Source organism: Pelophylax lessonae (assembly GCF_965119305.1).
Source record: "Pelophylax lessonae genome assembly, chromosome: 1".
Classification (NCBI taxonomy): domain Eukaryota; kingdom Metazoa; phylum Chordata; class Amphibia; order Anura; family Ranidae; genus Pelophylax; species Pelophylax lessonae.
The window spans coordinates 883,950,163-883,970,814 of NC_138768.1; the positions used below are offsets into that span (position 1 = coordinate 883,950,163).

The 20,652-nt window shown below is 45.0% G+C and overlaps 1 protein-coding gene and 1 long non-coding RNA gene across 2 annotated transcripts in view; both read left to right on the forward strand.

Annotated features, from left to right (window-relative positions):
- Positions 1 to 4,396, forward strand: part of LOC309548072 (cytosolic phospholipase A2 gamma-like) — a gene marked incomplete at both ends in the record, with an annotated part of 122,829 nt that extends 118,433 nt beyond the window's left edge. Inside the window, 2 exons of the mRNA XM_082248041.1 lie at positions 484 to 534; positions 4,314 to 4,396. Of these exons, the coding sequence (XP_082104167.1) occupies positions 484 to 534; positions 4,314 to 4,396 (134 nt within the window). The remainder of the gene's footprint in view (positions 1 to 483; positions 535 to 4,313) is intronic.
- Positions 1 to 20,652, forward strand: part of LOC309557791 — a 533,354-nt gene that overhangs the window by 312,676 nt on the left and 200,026 nt on the right. The window lies entirely within an intron of this gene.

Here is a 20,652-nt window from a genome sequence, read left to right on the forward strand (position 1 = left end):
GCAAACTGCAAAAAAAGCTACTCTCTCCCTGCCTCACACGTAACCTCTCCCTGTCTCCTCGCCCGCACAATCACACTACGCGCTGCGGCTGCGTGGGCAGCCTTTATGTAGTGTGGGGTGTGTACTTGGCCCCTGAGCCATGATTGGCTAAAGGCAGCCTGCCTTTAGTCCAATCATGGCAGAGATCATTTGATTGGCCAAAGCATTAGGTCAGGGTGCATGCTTTGGCCAATCACATAACATGCTGCACGCGCCGCATGCGCACAGTGCATTATGGGATCTTGAATTTCCCGCGAAGAAGCACATTTGTTTGTCATTCGACGAACGATTGAACGGCCGTTGTTCAAGTCGAACTTAGCTTCGACTAGAACTCAAAGCTCATCCCTAATGGCTATGTGACTAATAAATACTATACATTCATTTACAATTTATAACTGCAATCCTCATTATATTCAGCACTAATGCAGTCTTTTTTCTCTGCAGGATTGTGGGGCAGTGCACCCGGCGCTGATTGGGTTTGGTTAGTCCTTCATGGTAAGTGTTCAATATTTACTGGTTAAATCTCCCCTACAGGAAGGGATTCCCAGCTTGACAAACCTCTCCGCCAACCCCTCTCTAACTAATTGATGCAGCAATTATTAATAATAATGAAAAAAAATAAATAAATAAAATCTCTATGCCAGCTTTATTTGGTGTGACCGCCATTTTCCTTAAAAACAGCATTAATTAATTAATTTTTCTAGAAAGACTTGCACACAGTTTTTGAAGGAGCTCAACAGGTAGGTTGTTGAAAACATCTTGGAGAACTATGCACAGATCTTCTGTGGATGTCGGCTGCCTCAATTCCTTCTGTTTCTTCATGTTATCCCAGAAAGACTGTGGGCCAAACCATCATTTTCAGGACTCCTAGTTCTAATGCCAAGGAATTAATATGAATTTTATACAGGATTTACATAGCGCCAACAGTTTTGTGCTGCACTTTACAATATAAAGGGAGACAATACAGCTAAGATACCATTCAATAAAAGAGGGTTGGGAGGGCCCTGCATCTGTGAGTTTACAATCTAATAGGGAGGGGCTGATGAACCAAACATTAGTACCTGTTAGGGCTGATGGGAGAAGTAGAAGATTTTTGTTGTTTGCTGAAGGCAGGATAGGCTTTCCTGAAGAAATTAGTTTTCTGGGATTAACTAGAATAGCCTTATACAATGTCACCGACGAAGCAGTCAGTTTAAAACCTATGTATCCCAGTTCCTCTATACGCCATACAAAGGGAAATTTGGGCTGAATTATCTGTTATTCTCTTTTTGATTTTGTGATATTCCGAATCTCTGATTTTGCTGTATTAACTTTAAAATTTGATATTTTCCCATATCTCCCTAATTCCTTGAATACTATCAGGAGTGTCAACCTCGAGTTAGAGATGAAGAACAATACATCATCTGCATATGCGGCCACCTTATATTCCTTACTCCCCACTTTTACCCCTCTAATATCTGGATTTTTATGTATTGATGCCAGTAGTGGTTCCAAAGCTAGAACAGGCAACATTGGGGAAAGGGGGCACCCTTGTCTAGTCCCATTCTATAGTTCGAGGGGGGAGGGGGGAACAACCCGCCCTTTACTCTTACTCTTGCCATTGAATGGAAATAAAAAGCAGAAATCCACCATATCATCCTTTCTCCGATACCTAGGAATCTCAGTGTTTCCAACATGAAACCTCATTCAACCCTATCAAAGGCCTTTTCGGCATCTATAGACAACAAAACAGCCGGTATTCCTTTCTCTTTGACTTCGTGGATCAAGAGGAGTGATTTCAGACAGTTGTCCCTCCCCTCTGGACCACGCAAAACCCACCTGATCATTATGTACCCATCTTGGCAAGAAAGGTTTTAATCTTTCTGCTATTATTTTAGCAAAAACTTTTCTATCTGTATTTAAAAGGGAGATAGGTCTATAGCTCGTCAGTGCCACAGGATCCTTCCCCTCCTTCAAAATAAGGGATATATATACAAGTTGAGACTCCTTTCTTAAGTTCTCCCTTTCCCCCACTATATTAAAGTATTTGCATAACTTGGGGATTCAAATTTTTTGGAACCTTTTCTAATACAAAATTAAATAGCCATCAGGGCCTGGACTCTTCCCCAGGGCCAGGCCAGGGTAAATAACTTTTTAATTCCTGCTCCATGAAGGTTGCTATTTCTCCTCTCTTCTCCTTTTTCTATTTCTCCTCTCTTCTCAATTAACACCCTCTGCCCCGGGATACCCCTTGGTCTAGTCTGTTGCTCCAATGTATGAATTTCCCCCATTAGCTGATTCATCCTCATCATTCTTTCCTTCTTCCTTTGTGTCCTGATACCTATTAGAATCCCCCTTATATAAGCCTTATGCGCTTCCCACAGGGTAGATCCTGAGATCTTTGAAGAATCATTGATGGCAAAAAAAATTCCAGTTCTTTTTCTACTCTCTCCACTATCTTGGAATCCTGGATGAGCGAGACATTCAGTTTCCATATCTTTTCCCTAGGTACTGCAGCTGACAAATCTAATTGGACTATCACTGGAGCGTGGTCAGAGAGTGGATTTAATTTTCATGTTTTTAAGGGAGACCAAAAGATGGTGTTCCACTAAAATATAGTCAATCCTTGAAAAGGTCCCATGTACTGATGAATGATAAGTATAATCTCCAATGTTTGGATGTCTAACCCTCCAGGCATCTACCAGCTGATATTCTCCCAATAGTCTCTTTATTTCATTCTGCCCTGTACCTGCCGGTGGATCCAAACATGGGTCCAATTCCATATTTAGGTTTTCCATTACAATAAGCCATCCCACTTTGAATGTCATCAATCTTTTCAAGACTTTCTTCAGAAACTTATCAGGAGCCTTATTCGGAGAGTAAATATTTGCCGCAGTGCACTCCATATCAAAAAATCTTCCCTTAATAAACAGGTACCACCCCTCAGGGTCTGCCAACTGCTCCTTTAGCATAAACACAGTGCTTCTATCAAATCCAATCCACACCCTGTGAGTGACCCAAAGTCGATTCCCCGTAAAACCACATAGGGAAAAGCCAAAAGGACAGTTTAATCCCCGAAGTATGTTTAATATGTGTTTCATGTAGGCAGGCCAATTCTGCCCCATGGAAATGCAACTCTTTAATTACCTTGTGTCTTTTACTTGGTGTATTCAAACCTCTAACGTTATATGCTACCAAATTTACCAGAGCCATGGGCAACCAAAGGAGCAGCTAGCACATCTTTTCCTGTAGAGGAGTCCTGAAAGAGAGAGAAAGACGAAAAAAAAAAAAAAAAAACCTCCAAACACATCCCCTCTTCCCCCTCTCACTACGCCCGCCCTCCCCCAAAGGTTTCCCCCTCGGGGAATTAACAAATATCCATATCTTGTTCAATGTACAGAGCTGGTGGCACATATCCATGTGCCATCTCTTGTCCATACCTTCCCAAGGGATGGCCATCCTGACGCCCAGACCCAATCCTGCCAAATGGTCTAACAGACTCGCCAGCCCTCCCCCCACCCTCACCATCTCCAAGGGGAAAAAAAAGGAGAGGGAAAAGAAAAAGAGAAAGGGGGGAGGAGGCAGAGGAGCAAGAGCACAAGAAACCATCTCATTCATTTCCTGATGCTCAACCCCTTGCTCCCCCCTCTCGTTCTCCCCCAACTCCTCCCCCCACCAAAGACCACTGCTCTTTCCTCAAACTTTCTTATACACTCATAGACTTGTCCCACCCTGGTAGGGGTGGAACTGTCAGGCTTAATTTGCTACAGAATTTGTTAAATTCCTTTGGGAATCTCAAAACCGCTGTGCGACCATCTTTTCTCCCTTTTAGGCAGGCTGGGAAATCCCAACGATAAGGGATATTAAGGGCCCGCATATGTTCTGTCAAAGGTTTAAGGAGTCTCCTTCTTGCTAAGGTCTCCACCGACAAATCTGCATATAATTGTAGATTTACTCCTTCTAAGGTAATACCAGAGGAGTTCTGCACCTTTTCCATGGCTTTCAACTTTTCTTCTGTATAATGGAACCTCACAATCACATCTCTTGGGCCTCCCCCAGCCTGACTTCGTTATCCTCCCACCCTATGCAGTCTATCAATTTTTAATGTTTCTGGAGGTTCCTTTCCCAGCAATGGATTAAAGAGGTGCCGCACGACTGCCATCATCCTCTTTTTCCTTACTCTCTAGTAAACCCTTTATTCTAATGTTTTTCCTCCAGCTCCGATTCTCCTGATCTTCTAACTTATACAACAAAGACTGGTTAGTTTTGTGTAAAAAGTTAATCTGTTTAATCAGGTCCTCCAGCAGGCAGTCATGATCTTCGAGTCTCCCCTCCATTTCCTCCACCCTGCCAAGGACTTGCCCGATATCTGACCTAACTGCTGTTATATCTGATTTCAAAGATGTCTCCAATTTGGATATTAACCCTGCCAAAGCTTTTTAAATGAGCGGCAAACCAAGCTGTGGTTCTTCCAAAGCCGCATCCTCCTCTGGTATCCTGATTGAACTTTCCCCTTTAGAACCTCCACTCTGTGATTTTGGTCCCCCATGTGGGACCCCTCCAGAGCTCCTTGGTCTGGGGGCTCCCAAGGTGCTGGCCTTCCCTGGCAGGGGCTCCTCCACTAAAAGTCCTCGCTTTCCCGCTCCTGGCCTACCAGCAGTCCCTTGTCTAGGGCAGTCAGGCCCTTCTTCCATCAAACTTGATTCTGCTGACATATAACGCTGGATCCCTCCAGGGCTGGGGGTGTGTTCGTTTACTTTATTTTTTTAAATCAAGAGATGTTTTTATTGAGAAGTCACACACATTTACATACATTGTTCACATAACCAGTATTAAACAAAGTATGGACACAAAACTATGCAAAAAATCTCCACAACCAACAGTATACAAACTCGTATTCAGGCATGGATATCAGTGTACTCAACAATATTTTTCACATTCCCCTCATCCACCTAAGACCTAAAGCATTAACCTCTCTAGAACCTCTCCTTAAGAGCAATTTGTGCCACCCCTCTTACAGATGCTGAGTCCGATAATATAGACCAGCCTTGCGAGACATATTTAGTGCTGAGGGATACTGTAAGCCACCAACATTACTGGAAATGTACTCTTATCGCCAAAGTTACTGAGTTCTGGTTCAAGAGTATTTGGAACGGTTTCTGCATGTGTGCGGCAGTCTCCATAGCCATTGTACCAGTGCTAGTGATCACAGATTACTGTTGCCTCCTTGACTGCTCATTTACCTCCCAACAATACAAGAATTGTTTTAACGCTTTTCTGACTCTGTGTGCTGGTCCTCCAGCGTGGCCAATTCCTGGCCCCGCCCACACATATCTTTGGAGTGTTTGAAGAAAATTTGCAATCTATGGAGGGTATGATTGCTGCCCTCAACTTCTAGAAGTACCAGTTTCTTGGTTGTCACTCTAAAGGTGTACAACATTTTCTCAGTCCCTAATCTAGTTATGTAGATGAAGTCCCATGTGTTGTCACGCATTGATGCACGTTACATTAGGTTAAACAAAAAAAAAGGGCTGAAACACACAGCAATGCATGCAGAAATGGGGCAGGCTGCATTTTATGCAGGGCAATGTACAGGACACTGTGCTACATTGCAGTGTATATGCCTTTGAGAGGTGCACTGGGCTGCTATTCACAATGAATGACATTCGGGATGGGCTTGATGTTCGAGTCAAACATCAGCTGTTCGTGTGTTCGCTGAACACACAAACAAATGGGGCACTCAGCTGGAGGTTCGCCCGCCGATGAGCTCCCGATAATGCACTGCGCTGGTGCAGTGAATAAAAAACGGATGATTAGCCAAAGCATGCACATGACCTGTATGCTTTGGCCAATCACAGCACAGTGTCCTGTCAGAGCCATGATTGGCCAAACGCAGGCTGCCTCTAGCCAATCATGGCTGAGGGGCTAAGTCCACGCCCCGCACTATATAAGGCTGCTGCTGCTTACATGGCAGCTGTGTATAGTGTGTGATAATAGAGGTTAGGCAGGTAGTTAGTGGATAGTGTGTTGAGTTAGTTTAGTGTAGTCAGTGTAGTGTACAGATTATACCCCACTTTAATATATAGATATGTTGTAGTCCTGGGTCCCCTCTCGGTGCTCCCCAAGTTTTGTGCCCCTGTCACTTACAGTTCATGACCATGCCAAGCTGACCGACATTTCCCATAGATGCCAATGTTAAAGACAGGGAGCAGTGCCATGCCAAGCTGACTGAGATTTCCCATAGACATCAATGAGCACTAAAAGTTGAAAATTGGTCTAGGCAGGAAGGGAGTAAAAGTGCCCTGTATTTAAGTGGTTAAGAGGAACCCTATATCAGAATAAAAAAAAAATGGCATGGAGTCCTCCCAAAATATATACCAGGCCCTTTGGGTCTGGTATATATTTTAAGGGGAACACCACACCAAAATAAAAATAAAAAAACGGTGTGCCCCCCCCCCCCCCCCCCAATCCATACAGGGCCCTTCAGGTCTGGTACAGATTTTAAGGGGAACTCCATGCAAAAATTGAAAATAAAATTGGCGTGGGGTCCCCCCCAAAATCCATTCCAGACCCTTATCCTATACCATACCAGGCTGCTTGTCCTCAACATGGGGAGGGTGCTTTGGGGTGACCCCCAAAGCACCTTGTTTCCATGTTGATGAGGACAAGGGCCTCGTCCCGACAAACCTGGGCTGTGGTTGTGGGGGTCTGTGGGAGGGTTGCTTATCGAAATCAGGAAGCCCCCTTTAACAAGGGGGCCTCCAGATCCCACCTTCCCCCCCATGTGAATGGGTATCGGGCACATAGTAACCCCTTCCCATTCACCCAAAAAGTTTACAAAAAAAAATAAACACAAAAGCCAGTTTTTGACAAGTTCTTTATTAAATAATAAAAATAAAAAAATAGTGTCCCCCGATGTAAATCCATCGTCAATCACATTGCCTGCCGCACCCGAAAAATAGAAGAAAAAAAAAAGACACTCCCGCCTCTATAGCCTCCCCGCTAATGAGCCGCTTGAGCCATGACAGCTCATTATAGGAAAGGGGCGGGGACACCCAATTACATCACCCGGTGGCACCGCCCCTTCTGACATCATGTGACAATACATTACAGCTGCGAGCAAGTTTAACCACTTCTGGACCGGGCCTTTTTCTGACACTTGTTGTTTACAAGTTAAAATCTGTTTTTTTTTTTTGGCTAGAAAATTACTTAGAACCCCCAAACATTACATATATTTTTTAGCAGAGACCCTAGAGAATAAAATGGAGATTGTTGCAATATTTTTTATCACAGCGTATTTGCGCAGGGGGCTTACAAACGCAATTTTTTTTGGAAAAAATTAAATTTTTTTTAATTAAAAAATTAGGAAAACAGTAAAGTTAGCCCAATTTTTTTCTAATATGTGAAAGATAATGTTACGCCAAGTAATTAGATACCCAACATGTCATGCTTCAAAATTGCGCACGCTCACGGAATGGCGACAAGCATTGATACTTAAAAATCCCCATAGGCGACATTTTAAACATTTATACAGGTTACACAGGTTTAGAGTTGCAGAGGAGGTCTAGGGCTAGAATTATTGCTCTCACTCTAATGAATGTGGCAATACCTCACATGTGTGGTTTGAACACCGATTACATATGTGGGTGCGACTTGCGTATGCGTTCGCTTCTGCGCGCGAGCACAGAGGGACGGAGCGCTTTAATTTAAAAAAAAAAATAATGTTTTGATCACTTTTATTCCTACTACAGGGAATGTAAACATCCCTTGTAATAGAAATAAGCAGGAGAGGTCCTGTTTAATGTGAGATCTGGGGTCAAAAAGACCTCACACCTCACATCTACACTAAAAAGCAAAAAAAAAAAAGACATTTTTTTTTTCATCTTGAAAAAAATGGGCTCTTTAAATCAGTTGCTAGGAAGGCCATACAGTGGAGTGGAGGCCATCTTGCCCTCACTTGACTACCTGCCTAAGAGGAGAGCGGACTGGATAATTTTCCCCGCTATTGAGGGCTCCGGTAAGCGGGGAAAATGAACGGGAAGTGGCGGGAGGGGGGCTTCTCTCCCGCCGCCCATAAAGGTGATCCCGCGGCGAATCCACCACTGGGACCGCCCTTATGTTAAGGTGGACTACCCCCAGTTTAAAAAAATACTGGGGTTGTGGCAGCTATCTGCTATCTGCTGCCATAACCCCAGTATTTAACGTCAAAGTACCGATGTAAAACTGCGGCAGGCGCTTTGTAAGTGGTTAAATTACATTTTTTCCTTTTAGAAATATCAGTATTGCTGCCACAGGCTCCATACATCATACAGATGCGCCACTTTACAGGCACATTAAGGGGACCCCCCAGGCACGATATTTAAAAGGAACTTTTTTATTTTTATTGTTTCACTTTAAGCATCATTAAAATCACTGCTCCTGTAAAAACGATAATTTTAAAAAAAATGTTTTGCATTGATACATGTTCCCCCGGTCAGAACCCGTCAATACATGTTTTGTGGCAATAACTTGCATATAACCCTTCAAAATGAGGACTTTTTGATTTTTCATGTTCGTGTCCCATAAACTTTAATAGAGTTCGCACGTTTGCTAGAACTTTTCCCTGTTCGAGATGTTCTGGTGCGAGCTGAACCGGGGGGTGTTCAGCTCATCACTAAATAGCATCATCTCCCAAACACAGGATGATGTAACTTTCACTCATGGGCAGTAGGAATGAGCTTTGAGTTCAAGTCGAACATTGGCTGTTTGCTCATTTGTCAAATGAGCTTCTTTGTGGGAACTTCAAGTTCCTGCATTATCATGGACTCTGACTTCAACAAATCACCTGCTGGCCGGGGAATTCAAACCCCACAGCCATGTCATTGTAAGCCTGGTATTCTACCACCTATGCCACCGTTAGGCCTGCCTAAGCTGAACGTACTCTCCATAACTTTTATCTCATCCACTGTGTGTAGGGTGAGATAGGAGTTAGTTAGTTAGGCAGGGAAAGCATGTTCAACCTAAGTGTGCTCAACCTAAGTGTGCTTGACGGTAGCGTGGCTGGTAGAATTCTATATTGTATAGTTAATAAATACATTGCCTGTTAAGGGGTCATCGAGTTCAGACCCTGCTAACGCCCCTCCCCCCCCCCCTCTGCCCCCTTCCAGCTTGGATTCTCCCTTTTATGCTAAACGTTATACGTGTACTGGTTGTATGCATTTAATATTATGTTTTTTCTATGTTTGACGCAAACATTTTAAATAAAATAAAAATATACATTGCTGGCAGGGAGAGAGATTTTTGATTTTTACAGTTTGTATACCACAAAGTTATATATATGTCATGTACCTGATCTGAGGCTGAGATGCTGAGAGGGCTCCCCTTGCGGCTGAGTGCGGCACACCCCTGGGGTTGAGACGGAGGGTGTAGCGCCCACAGAAGCACTGGTTGCCGGCAGGGTCCTGATGGTAGACAGGCGGTCTCTAGCAGAGTGCTGGGCAGGAATGCACCAGGCAGTCCAAGGAGGAGCCAGGGACAACCAGGCATTAGGTGTAAGACCTGCCGGGGGTCAAACACAGGGCTCGGCAGGAAGCTGCAACAGGTGCAAGCCAAAGGTATAGCAGACAAGTCCGTGGGAAAGCCAAGATCAGGTACTGGAGGGCAGGTAGACAGGAAGCAAGTCCGTGAGCCAAGCCAAGCCAAGGTCAGATAACTGGAGAGCCAAACTGGAGCAGGGATGGTCAGTCAAAGCCAGGAGAGAGTGCAGACCGGTCAGGAACAAGCCGGGTCAAACTGGAATCCAGGAAGTAGCAGCGCTCAGGAAACAGGAGGAGCTGAAGACAATCCAGCAATTTGATGGGCTGAGCAGAGTCCTTTTATAGGCCAGTGAATGAGTCTATGGCCTGAGTCCATTGCGGCCATGGGAAGTACTGGCAAAGTTGCCAGTTGCAGCACAGCCATTTCACTGACAATGAGTCTATGGCCTGAGTCCATTACGGCCATTGGAAGTACTGGCGGAGTTGCCAGTTGCAGCATGGCCATTTCTCTGACAATATATATATTTATATAGGCACTTCAGTTTATATCAGTTTATGTCAGTATTGCTGAAAAAATGGCGTGGGGTCCTCCCCAGTCCATACCAAGCCCCTCAGGTCAGTGTGGGGTTCCCCCTAAAATCCCCACCATTCACCAAAAAACTGTAAAAAAAAAAAAATGATGACAAAAGACAGTTTTGGAAAAGTCCTTTATTAAAAAATAAAAAAATAGTGTCCCCCGATGATTAGTTGCCCGTCCACCCGAAAAATAGAAAAAAAAAGAAGAAGCTGCTCCTGCTTCTCCAGCCGCTTCTGTGCTCTGAGCTGCTTTGATTTTGACAGCTCTTTTATAGGGATCTGATGTCACGAGCAATCCCACAATGCACACTTCAGGTGCAATGAATAAATTACTGAAGTCAGTAATTTATTCACTGCACCTGAACCGTACATTGTGGGGCGACTTGTGATGTCAGCTCACTATAAAAGAGCTGTCAAAATCAAAGCAGCTCAGAGCGAGGGAAGCGTCCATAGTAGCAGGAGCTGCTGCTTCTTCTTTTTTTTTTCTTCTATTTTTTGGGCAGATGGGCGACTAATCATCGGGGGACACTATTTTTTTATTTTTTAATAAAGGACTTTAGGGGGAACCCCACACCGTTTTTTTTTTTAAATGTTGGCGTGGGGTTCCCCTTAAAATCCATACAAGACCCGAGGGGTCTGGTATGGACTGGGGGGGACCCCTTGCCGTTTTTTTTTTTTTCATTTTTTTACCTGTATTGCTGGGAGCCGACAATACATTACAGCCGCGAGCAAGTTTAAATTACATTTTTTCCTTTAGAAATGTCAGTATTGCTGGAGCAGGCTCCATACATCATACAGATGTGCTACTTTACAGGCACATTAAGGGGGACCCCCAGGCACGATATTTAAAGGAATTTTTCATTTTTATTGTTTCACTTTAAGCATTATTAAAATCACTGCTCTTGTAAAAACTATCATTTTAATTAAAATGTTTTGCATTGATTCATTTCCCCCAGGGCAGTACCCGGACCCCATACACTTTTTTGGGCCAATAACTTGCATTTAAGCCTTTAAAATTAGGACTTTTGATTTTTCACGTTCGTGTCCCATAGACTTTAACCACTTCCATACAAAGCAGTTAGACCCCCTTCCTGCCCAGACCAATTTTCAGCTTTCAGCGCTCTCACACTTTGAATGACAATTGCTCAGTCATGCTACACTATAACCAAACAAAAATTTTATCATTTTTTTCACACAAATAGAGCTTTATTTCGGTGGTATTTGATCACAACTGGGTTTTTTGTGATATAAGCAAAAAAAGAGCAAAAATTTTGAAAAAAAAAAACACTTTTTTTTCAGTTTCTATTAAAAAAAATTGTAAAAAATTAATTTTTCTTCACACATTTTGACCAAAATGTATACTGCTACTTATCTCTGGTAAAAAAATAACCCGAATTAGTGTATATTATTTAGTCTGTGTGAAAGTTATTGAGTCTAGAAGCTATGGTACCAATTCCTGAAAATTGATCACACCTGATGTACTAACGGCCTATCTCCTTTCTTGAGGCCCTAAAATGTCAGAAAAGTACAAATACCCCCCAAATGACCCCTTTTTGGAAAGAAGACAGTCCAAGGTATTTAGTAAGAGGCATGGTGAGTTTTTTGAAGTTTTAATTTTTTCCCACAATTCTTGGGAAAATGAAAATATATATATTTTTTCTTTTATTTCCCACAAAGTTGTCAATTTGTAAACTATTTCTAACACACAGCACGTACACATCAAAGATGACACCCCAAACTACATTCTGCCACTCCTCCTGAGTATGGCGATACCACATGTGTGAGACTTTTACACAGCCTGACCACATAAAGACACTCAACATCCAAGTAGCACCTTCAGGCGTTCTAGGAGCATAAATTACACACATAATTATCTGACTACCTATCACACTTTTGAAGGCCCTAGAGCACCAAGACAACGTAATTGCCCACAAAATTACCCCATTTTGGAAAGAAAACACTCAAACGTATATTCTATGAGGCATTGTGAGTCTTTTGAACATGTCATTTTTTTCCACAAGTTTTTGGAAAATGTGGGAAAAAAATGAAAACCTATTTTTTTTACACAAAGTTGTCAATTAATAGGATATTTCTAACACATAGCATGTACATAGCATAAATTACACCCCAAAATACATTCTGCCACTCCTCCTGAGTATGGCGATACCAAATATGTGAGACTTTTACACCGCCTGGCCATAAACAGAGACCCAACATCCAAATAGACACCTTCGGATGTTCTAGGAGCATGCATTTTACATCTAATTTCCTGACAACCTATTACATTTTTGAAAGCCCTTCATATTTCTAACACATAGCATGTACATACCAATTACACCCCAAAATATATTCTGCTGAGCAAAGGGTAAACAAAAGATTACCTGTGGTTTTAGTAGTGGTCCACAGAGGAGAGCATCCAGGTAGAAGGCAGGGATGTGGTCCGTGACAGCAAAAGCAATCGGACAGGCAGCAGGCAGAAATACTGTCCATAGTCATTACAGGCAGCAAGCAGGGATAGTGTCAGCAAAGCCAAGCAATGGGCTGTTTGTACCAATCTATAATAATTTACTGTGAGTTCAATATTACATTACGATTTTATCTTGTTATCTTTGCTATAGGGCCCATTGCCCGGTGTACCTTTTTTACCAATTTTGTTTTTATTTCCCCTATATATAAAAGCCAAGCATTGGTTCAGGTAGCAGGCAGAGATGTAGTCTATAAAGTCCTGGGTAATTATATGCAGCGAAATGTTCAGCACAGCCAAAATATTGATCCAGGCAGCAGGAAGGACCATCATGCTTAGGCCTCTGTCAGGAAAGAATGGGGACAGGGGTAGAGGCTTCTCCCACCCAAATCTCTTTGAAGCCTCCAGACTCCAGACCCTGTTCTGAGAACACAGAAAACCAAAAACGTTTTTTCTATACTCCGAACTCTATTCTGAAGCCCCTCACATATGGGTGAGACCCCTTTGTACTGAAGTAGAAGGGCAAAAGATCAGTCCAAGTGGCAGGCAAAAAGCGTGGTTGATTAGCAGACCGGGTCGGTACACTTGGAAGTCAGAAACTTGGTTTAAAATGGCAGGCAAATGCATCGTCGGTAAACAGGCCAGGGTCAGGTAACGTAGAAACATGGTAGCAGGCAAATGATCTGGACGGGTATTTTAAAATGGGAAATGGCAGTCTTAACCTTCCTAGCGGTATCCCGAGCGTGACTCGGGGTTAGATTTTAGAGCCAAAAGCGGTAACCCTGAGCCACACTCGGGGTAACGCTAGGAAGATCGCTGGAACCTGGAAGAGGTTTTACTTACCTTTTCTCCGGGATCCAGCAAAGAATGCGGGTGGTATGCGGCGGCGGAGCTTCCTCCCGATCGTCTGCGAGCCCCGGCTTCCGTCTCCAGCGGCGTGACGTCCGCCGGGGGGTGGAACCGGTGGCAAATTTGAATGTAAAACACACCAAACACACTGATACCATCCAAAAAAAATAAATAAATCACATTACATTGCCCCCCAGTGCCCTTTCCTGCAGTTTTACTGTACTTTTTTATGTATATATATATATATTATGTATATATATATATATATATATATATATATATATATATATATGTATATATGTATATATGTATATATGTATATATATATATATATATATATATATATATATATATATATATATATATATATATATATATATATATATATATATATATGTATATATATATGTATACATAATATATATATAATATATATATATATATATATATATATATATAATATATATATAATAAATGCATACAGTTGGTTTGGGCTGCTCATTCACAAGAATTACATGCAAAATAATGGTACCGCTTTCAGCACCTAAAATCCAAAAGAATCATACCGCCAGGTTAAAAAAAGGGGGGATCTAAAATCTTATACTGTATGGTAGATTTTGAAGCAATCTCCAATGCATAGGCCAGGTTGGGAGGGACAATCGGGACAATGAAAACTAGTGTCTCTTCTAATTCTATTTCTGCTGCACACACGACATCTCTTTTGGCGCCTTCTTCCTGATTCTGCGGGGGGAATGCTATATGGAAAATGTAGCTCGTGAAGTCTACTCACACAATCAGAGCGAATGCTTGCTGGGGCCGCTCCTTGTTGGTAAATTAGGGCAGTGATAATGTCTTCAATGTACTTGAGGTAGGTGATGTGTTGGTTTCCTGGTGTTTTTTGATGGCAGACAAAGGAATTGTACATGGCCATGTGAAAAAGGTAAAATGCAACTTTTTTATACCAGTAACGGGACTTTTGGTTTGATAAGTAGGGTTGCAGCATCTGGTCATTTAAATCCACTCCCCCATGAACAGATTATATTCATGGACACATTCAGGCTTTGTAATGGGGCCACGTCTTCTGGAAATCTCCACCAAGGTGTGGTGGACAAGATGTAAACATCTTTCTTGTCCCTCCACTTCATGGCCAACACTTCCTCATTCCTCATAAATGCGGTTTCCCCCTGTTGAAGATTTTTTTGGATCAAAGTTTGTGGGAATCCCTTCCTATTTTTTCTGCTGGTACCACAGGCCAGGGTTTTTTCATGGTATAGGTGACGAAAAAGGGGCAAGCTGGTGTAGTAATTGTCTACATAAAGATGGTATCCTTTTTTGAACAGGGGGTATGCCAGGTCCCAGACAATTTTCCCACTGGTTCCAATGTATGTTGGGCATTGGGGGGGGGGGCTGGAGCTGGGAGTCTTTGGCTTCATACACACGAAAGGCATAGACATACCCATTGGCTCTCTCTCGCAAAGGTTGTTCATTTTCAACCCATACCTGGCTCTCTTATTTGGGATGTATTGCTTGAAGTGCAGCCGGCCAGTAAAATGGATAAGGGATTCATCCACACAGATGTTTTTGTCTGGGACATACACTTCCAGAAATTTTTGTAAAAAAATAATTTATTAGGGGGCGCAATTTATATAGTTTGTCATGGTTGGGATGATCTCGGAGAGGGCACTGTGAATTGTCATTGAAATGGAGGAAGCGCATGATCATGTCATACCGTGATCTGGACATGACAGAAGAAAAAAGAGGCATGTGGTGGATGGGGTGGCTGGACCAGTAGGCATGGACTTCATTCTTCTTAGAAAGCCCCATATTGAGTGTAAGGCCCAAAAATACTTTAAATTCGTCCACTGTAAGACGGCGCCAATTGAACATGCGGGCATAGGAAGAATTGGGGTTGGAGGCAATAAATTGATCTGCGTAAAGGTTTGTTTGGTCCACCATGTACTGCAGCAAATCTTGGGGAAAAAACAAATAAAAAAAATCTAACAGGGAAAAATTGGAAGTGTTGGGCTGCACACCTGGCTGTGTGGTGAAAGGGGGGATTATAGTTGATCCTGAGCTGGCAGGCAACCATACGTGGTTTGCCAGGGCATTGGGAAGGTGGGTTTCGGCCCGGCTTCTTCGGGTTGCACTTGTTATTTCAGTGCTGGTACTGGGCTCCTCTTCTTGGGGTCTAGCTGCGGCAGTGTTGGTGCTGCTGGTTGTTGGAAGGTCTTCTGGGCTTATTCTCCTAACTCTCCTTATCCTTTTAGGAGGAGGGACTGTATCCTCCTCAGATTCAAGGTCCGATCTGCTATCCTCTACTGGCTCATATTCCGAACCAGTATCAGATGATGCAAGCTCCCCGGCGCTCTCATCATCCGACATGGCTAGAATTCACATGCCTCCTCTGCTGTAAAAAACCTTTTGGACATACTGGCGGTACTGATAGTATTGATGGGTACTGGTGGTACTGATAGTACTGATGGGTACTGGCGGTACTGATGGTATTGATGGGCACTGGTGGGTACTGGCGGTACTGATAGTACTGATAGGTACTGGCGGTACTGGTAAGTACGGGCGGTACTGGTGGGTACTGGCGGGTTGTTGGATGTGCTGACAGATCCAGATGTGGTGACAGATCCAGATGTTCTGACAGATCCAGATGTGACAGAGATGGGCTGTGACACTAGGTGACAGGTTCTCTTTATTGGGGGGGGGCTGTGTAGTGCACTGGGTACTGTAAAAATCAAGTAATTTTACTCACTGTTCACGGATCTGCTCTCTTCTCCTCACACAATCGGTGTGTGACAGGAGAAGAGCTCAGATCACTACCAACGGCTCCTGTGTTTTGATTGTGACCAGCTGTAATTGGACACAGCTGATCACGTGATAAACAGCCAATTTTATTGGCTGTTTACCCTGATCGGGTATGCGCTGTGCCCGAGGGACACATTACATGCCCGATCGCTGCGGTGCGCGCACTCGGGAGCGCGCGGCAGCTGCTTTTCCTGCCAGCCGTCATATGACGTCGGGTCAGGATAACTCAACCACATTTCCGCCGTCATTTTGTAATAGGGCGGGCGGGAAGTGGTTAATGGAGTTTTTATGTTCGCTAGAACATTTCCCCTGTTCAAGATGTTCTGTGCGAACTGAACAGGGGGGTGTTCGACTCATCACTAATGGGCAGCAGTTCTGCAATCCTGGCACACAGGCACCATGCCGGAATGTGTACTGAGCTGCGCATGCTCAGTGAACATTTGAAAGAAGTTTTTTCTGCAATAAACAGCCTGCCTGTTCACAAATTTTCAAAGAAAGACTTTAGTTCTACTTTAACCATTTCCAGAAAACTCACATAGATCAAGAAGTGATTGTACCGGGGTAATGCCTGCAGCTAGGGGCATCATCCTCCCCCCGTCCCCCGTCGCCGTGAGCTCGCGCACGAAAGAAAACATATACGGAAGTCACATCCGCAAATGAAAGCGCTGTTCAAACCACACATGTGAGGTATCACCGCAATCGCCAGAGCAAAAGCAATAATTTAAAAAAAAGACCTACTCTGTAACTCTAAACTGGTATCCGTTAAAAATTTTTAAAGCGTCGTCTATGGAGATTTTTATTGACCGTAGTTTGTTGCCATTCCGCCAGTGTGCACAATTTTAAACCGTAACATGTTGGGTATCTATTTACTCTGTGTGACATCATCTTTCACAATATACAAAAAAATGGGCTAACTTTACTGTTTCATTTTTTCTTTTTTTTTAATGCAGTGAAATGTTTTTTTTTTTTTTTTTTAAATGGTGTTTTAAAGACCGCTGCACAAATACCGCATGTCAAAAAATATTGCAATGAACGCCATTTTGTTCTCCAGAGTCTTTGCTAAAAAATATAAGTAATTTTCTAGCAGAAAAACTGAATTTTTGTAAAATCTTACCTGTAAAATTCCTTTCTCTGATTCCTCTGACAGTCGCCGCCGCCTCTAAGTCATCACTGTTGGGTATTGACTTCTGCTCCGCAGGAGTAGCTAGGCATAAAGACTTAGTCAAAAGAACAAAGGCATTTGCATATACACACCCATGGGGCTGTCCCATCTGGTCAATACCCCCCTGCAGTGACCACTCCCAACTCAGTTTGGTAGCATGGCAGTAGGTAATAAGAACCCCAAAAGAGGGGCGGGGCGCGGCGGCGACTGTCGGAGGACTCGGAGAAAGGAATTTTACAGGTAAGATTTTAAAAAATTCAGTTTTCTCTTACGTCCTCCGACAGTCGCCGCCGCCTCTAAGTCATCACTGTTGGGATGTCCCAAAGCAGTATAGACATGAGGGGTGGGAGACGCAACCGTAGAGAAGGCAACGCAGTACCCACATCAGAGAAAGGAACCTTACATGACAGTAAGAGAACCTGCTGGGCAACAGAAAACAACGCTCAACAGGAGCAACAGCCCAGGAAAGCAAATACCAACAGCCAGGGACCCACAAAAAAATAAGGGTCCTTCACGGCACAGCCGCACTGAGAACCTTGCGGCCAAAGGAAGCATCAGCTGATGCCAGAACATCTACTTTGTAGAAACTTGGAAAAAAGTGTGCTCAGACGACCAAGTCGCAGTCTTGCACACCTGGGCCACCAAGGCCCGATGCCAATAGGTCCAGGACGCACTCATAGATCTGGTAGAGTGCGCCTTAACAGGGAAGGGAGAAACCCGTTCCTTCAAGGCGTAAGCCTGTTCAATGGTCTGTCTGCAGATGCAGCCATGCCCTTCCGAGGTCCCTCAGGAAGGTCAAAGAGGGAATCCGTCTTCCGACAGGATTCCGTAGACGACAGGTAAACCCTGATCGCCCTGACAACATCCAAGGAGTGCAGAGCAACCTCCTTAGGATGCTTAGGCTTTGTACAAAGCAAAGGCAGGACAATGTCCTCGTTAATGTGGGACTCAGAGACCACCTTAGGAAGAAAGGAGGGATGTGGATGCAAGACCACCTTATCCCGGTGAAACACCAAGAATGGAGAACGGCAAGATAACGCTGCCAGTTCCGACACCCTGTGAGCCAAAGTGAGCGCCACCAAAAAAGGCAACCTTCTTAGACAGCAGAGACAACGATATATCCCGATGTTTTCAAAGGGAAATACGCTGTAACACGGACCGAACCAAGTTCAAGTCCCACAGAGGTAAGGGCTCCTTCCTGGGAGGGGCCAAATGTCGCACACCTTGATGAAGGTGCGAACCAGAGAATGAGACGCCACAGGGCGTTGGAAAAGAATAGCCAGTGCGAACACCTGGCCCTTGATCGTGGCCAGCGCCAGGCGCTGGTCCACCCCAGACTGGAGGAAAGCCAACACTCTAGACACCGATTACGAGCGAGGGGAGAACCCCCTGGACTCACACCAGGCGAAATAAGCCTTCCAGGTACGGTAATAGATCTTACCAGAGGAGGTTTTCCTAGCCTTGACAAGGGTAGGAACGACTTCAGAAGAGAGATGGAAGCAGGATGGAAGATCGGACCCTGAGACAGGAGATCTTCCCGCTGAGGCAGTCGCCATGGAGGCGCCACTGCCAGGTGAACAACGTCGGCGTACTAGGACCGGCGTGGCCAGTCCGGCGACACCAGATTCACCAGGTGCGGTTCCGAGGCTAACCTGCGGAGGAACCTGGATTGCAACTGAATCGGAGGAAGGGCATACATCAGACGATACTGATGCCAAGGGGCCACTAACGCATCCGAGGCGTCTGCCAGCGGATCGCGCGTTCATGCCATGAACCTTTCCACCTGTCGGTTTAGCCGAGACGCGAACAGAGCCACGTCCGGGGATCCCCACTTCGTACACAGCATTTGGAAGTGAACTGCTGAGACCGCCGGGACATGAGCCTCGGCCGAAGACAAAATGTCGGTCACCTTCCGGGCCGCCCGAGCACTCCTGGTGCCCCCTTGGCGGTTGATGTAAGCCACCGCGGTAGCATTGTCCATCTGTACGCAGACAGGACGGCCCCGAAGACGGTCCGACCACTGGAAGAGACAGAGTTTTATCGCTTGCAATTCCAGCACATTTATCGGGAGGGAGGACTCCTCCTCCGACCAAGTGCCCTGGGCAGACAGGTTGCCCAGGACTCCACCCCAGCCCGACAGGCTGGCATCCGTGGTAATCACTGTCCACACCTACGGACGGAAGGACTTGCCTTCCGCCACCAACAGGGACTGGAGCCACCACAGAAGAACCAATCTGGTCTGACAAATCAAGGAGACACTCAGATCCAGGGACTGAGGCAGTCTGTCCCACCTGTCCAGGATCTCCGCTTGGAGAGCCCGCATGTGAAAATGAGCAAAAGGTATCGCCTCGAAGGCCGACACCTTTGCCTGTGCAGAGTCCAGAATCATCCCCAGGTAGGGAAGACGAACCGATGGAGACAACGTTGATTTCTGAACGTTGAAGGTCCATCCGAACTCCTGGAGCGTCTGTACCGTAGTGGACAGATCGCGCACTAGGTCCTGGCAGGCACGTGATCCCAGAAGTAGATCGTCCAGGTAACCCAAGACCGCAATGCCCTGTGCCCTCAGCAGGCCCAGAACCGGCGCCAAACACTTAGGTAAAAACCCTTGGTGCCGAAGCGAGACCGAAAGGTAAAGCCCCAAACTGGTAGTGGTCCTCTGCGATAGCAAATCGAAGGTACCGCTGATGACCCCTGAAAATGGGGACTTGCAGGTACGCATCTTTTAGATCTATCAAGGCCAGGAATTCTCCTGGACTCAAGGAGGCCACCACCGAACGGAGAGACTCCATACGGAACTTCCGAACCCGCACAAAGCGGTTCAGTACTTTCAGGTCCAGAATAGGACACACTGTGCCCCCCTTTCTGGGCACAGCGAACAGATTCGAATAAAACCCCCAAAACCTGTCCCGATGAGGCACCGGGACAATCACCCCCTAAGCAAGTAAGGTCCTGCAGACGCCCCGGAGGCAAATGAAGATTTGAGGGAAAGAATCAGTTCGCCGGCCGGGAAAGGAGTTTGATCTTGTACCCCGATCGAACGATTTCCAGAACCCACCTGTCCGATATCCGGAGCCGCCAAGGTCGGAGGAAACCGCACAAACGTCCCCCCACCCCAGAAATGGGTGAGAGCGCCCCTTCAGACAGAGGCGGACTGATCCGCAGAGCCGGCATTGCCTGACTTCTGCTTACCCGCCCAGGGCTTCTTCTAACTGCCCTGGGCCTTGAAGGGCTTGCCCTTGGATTGGTTCCGA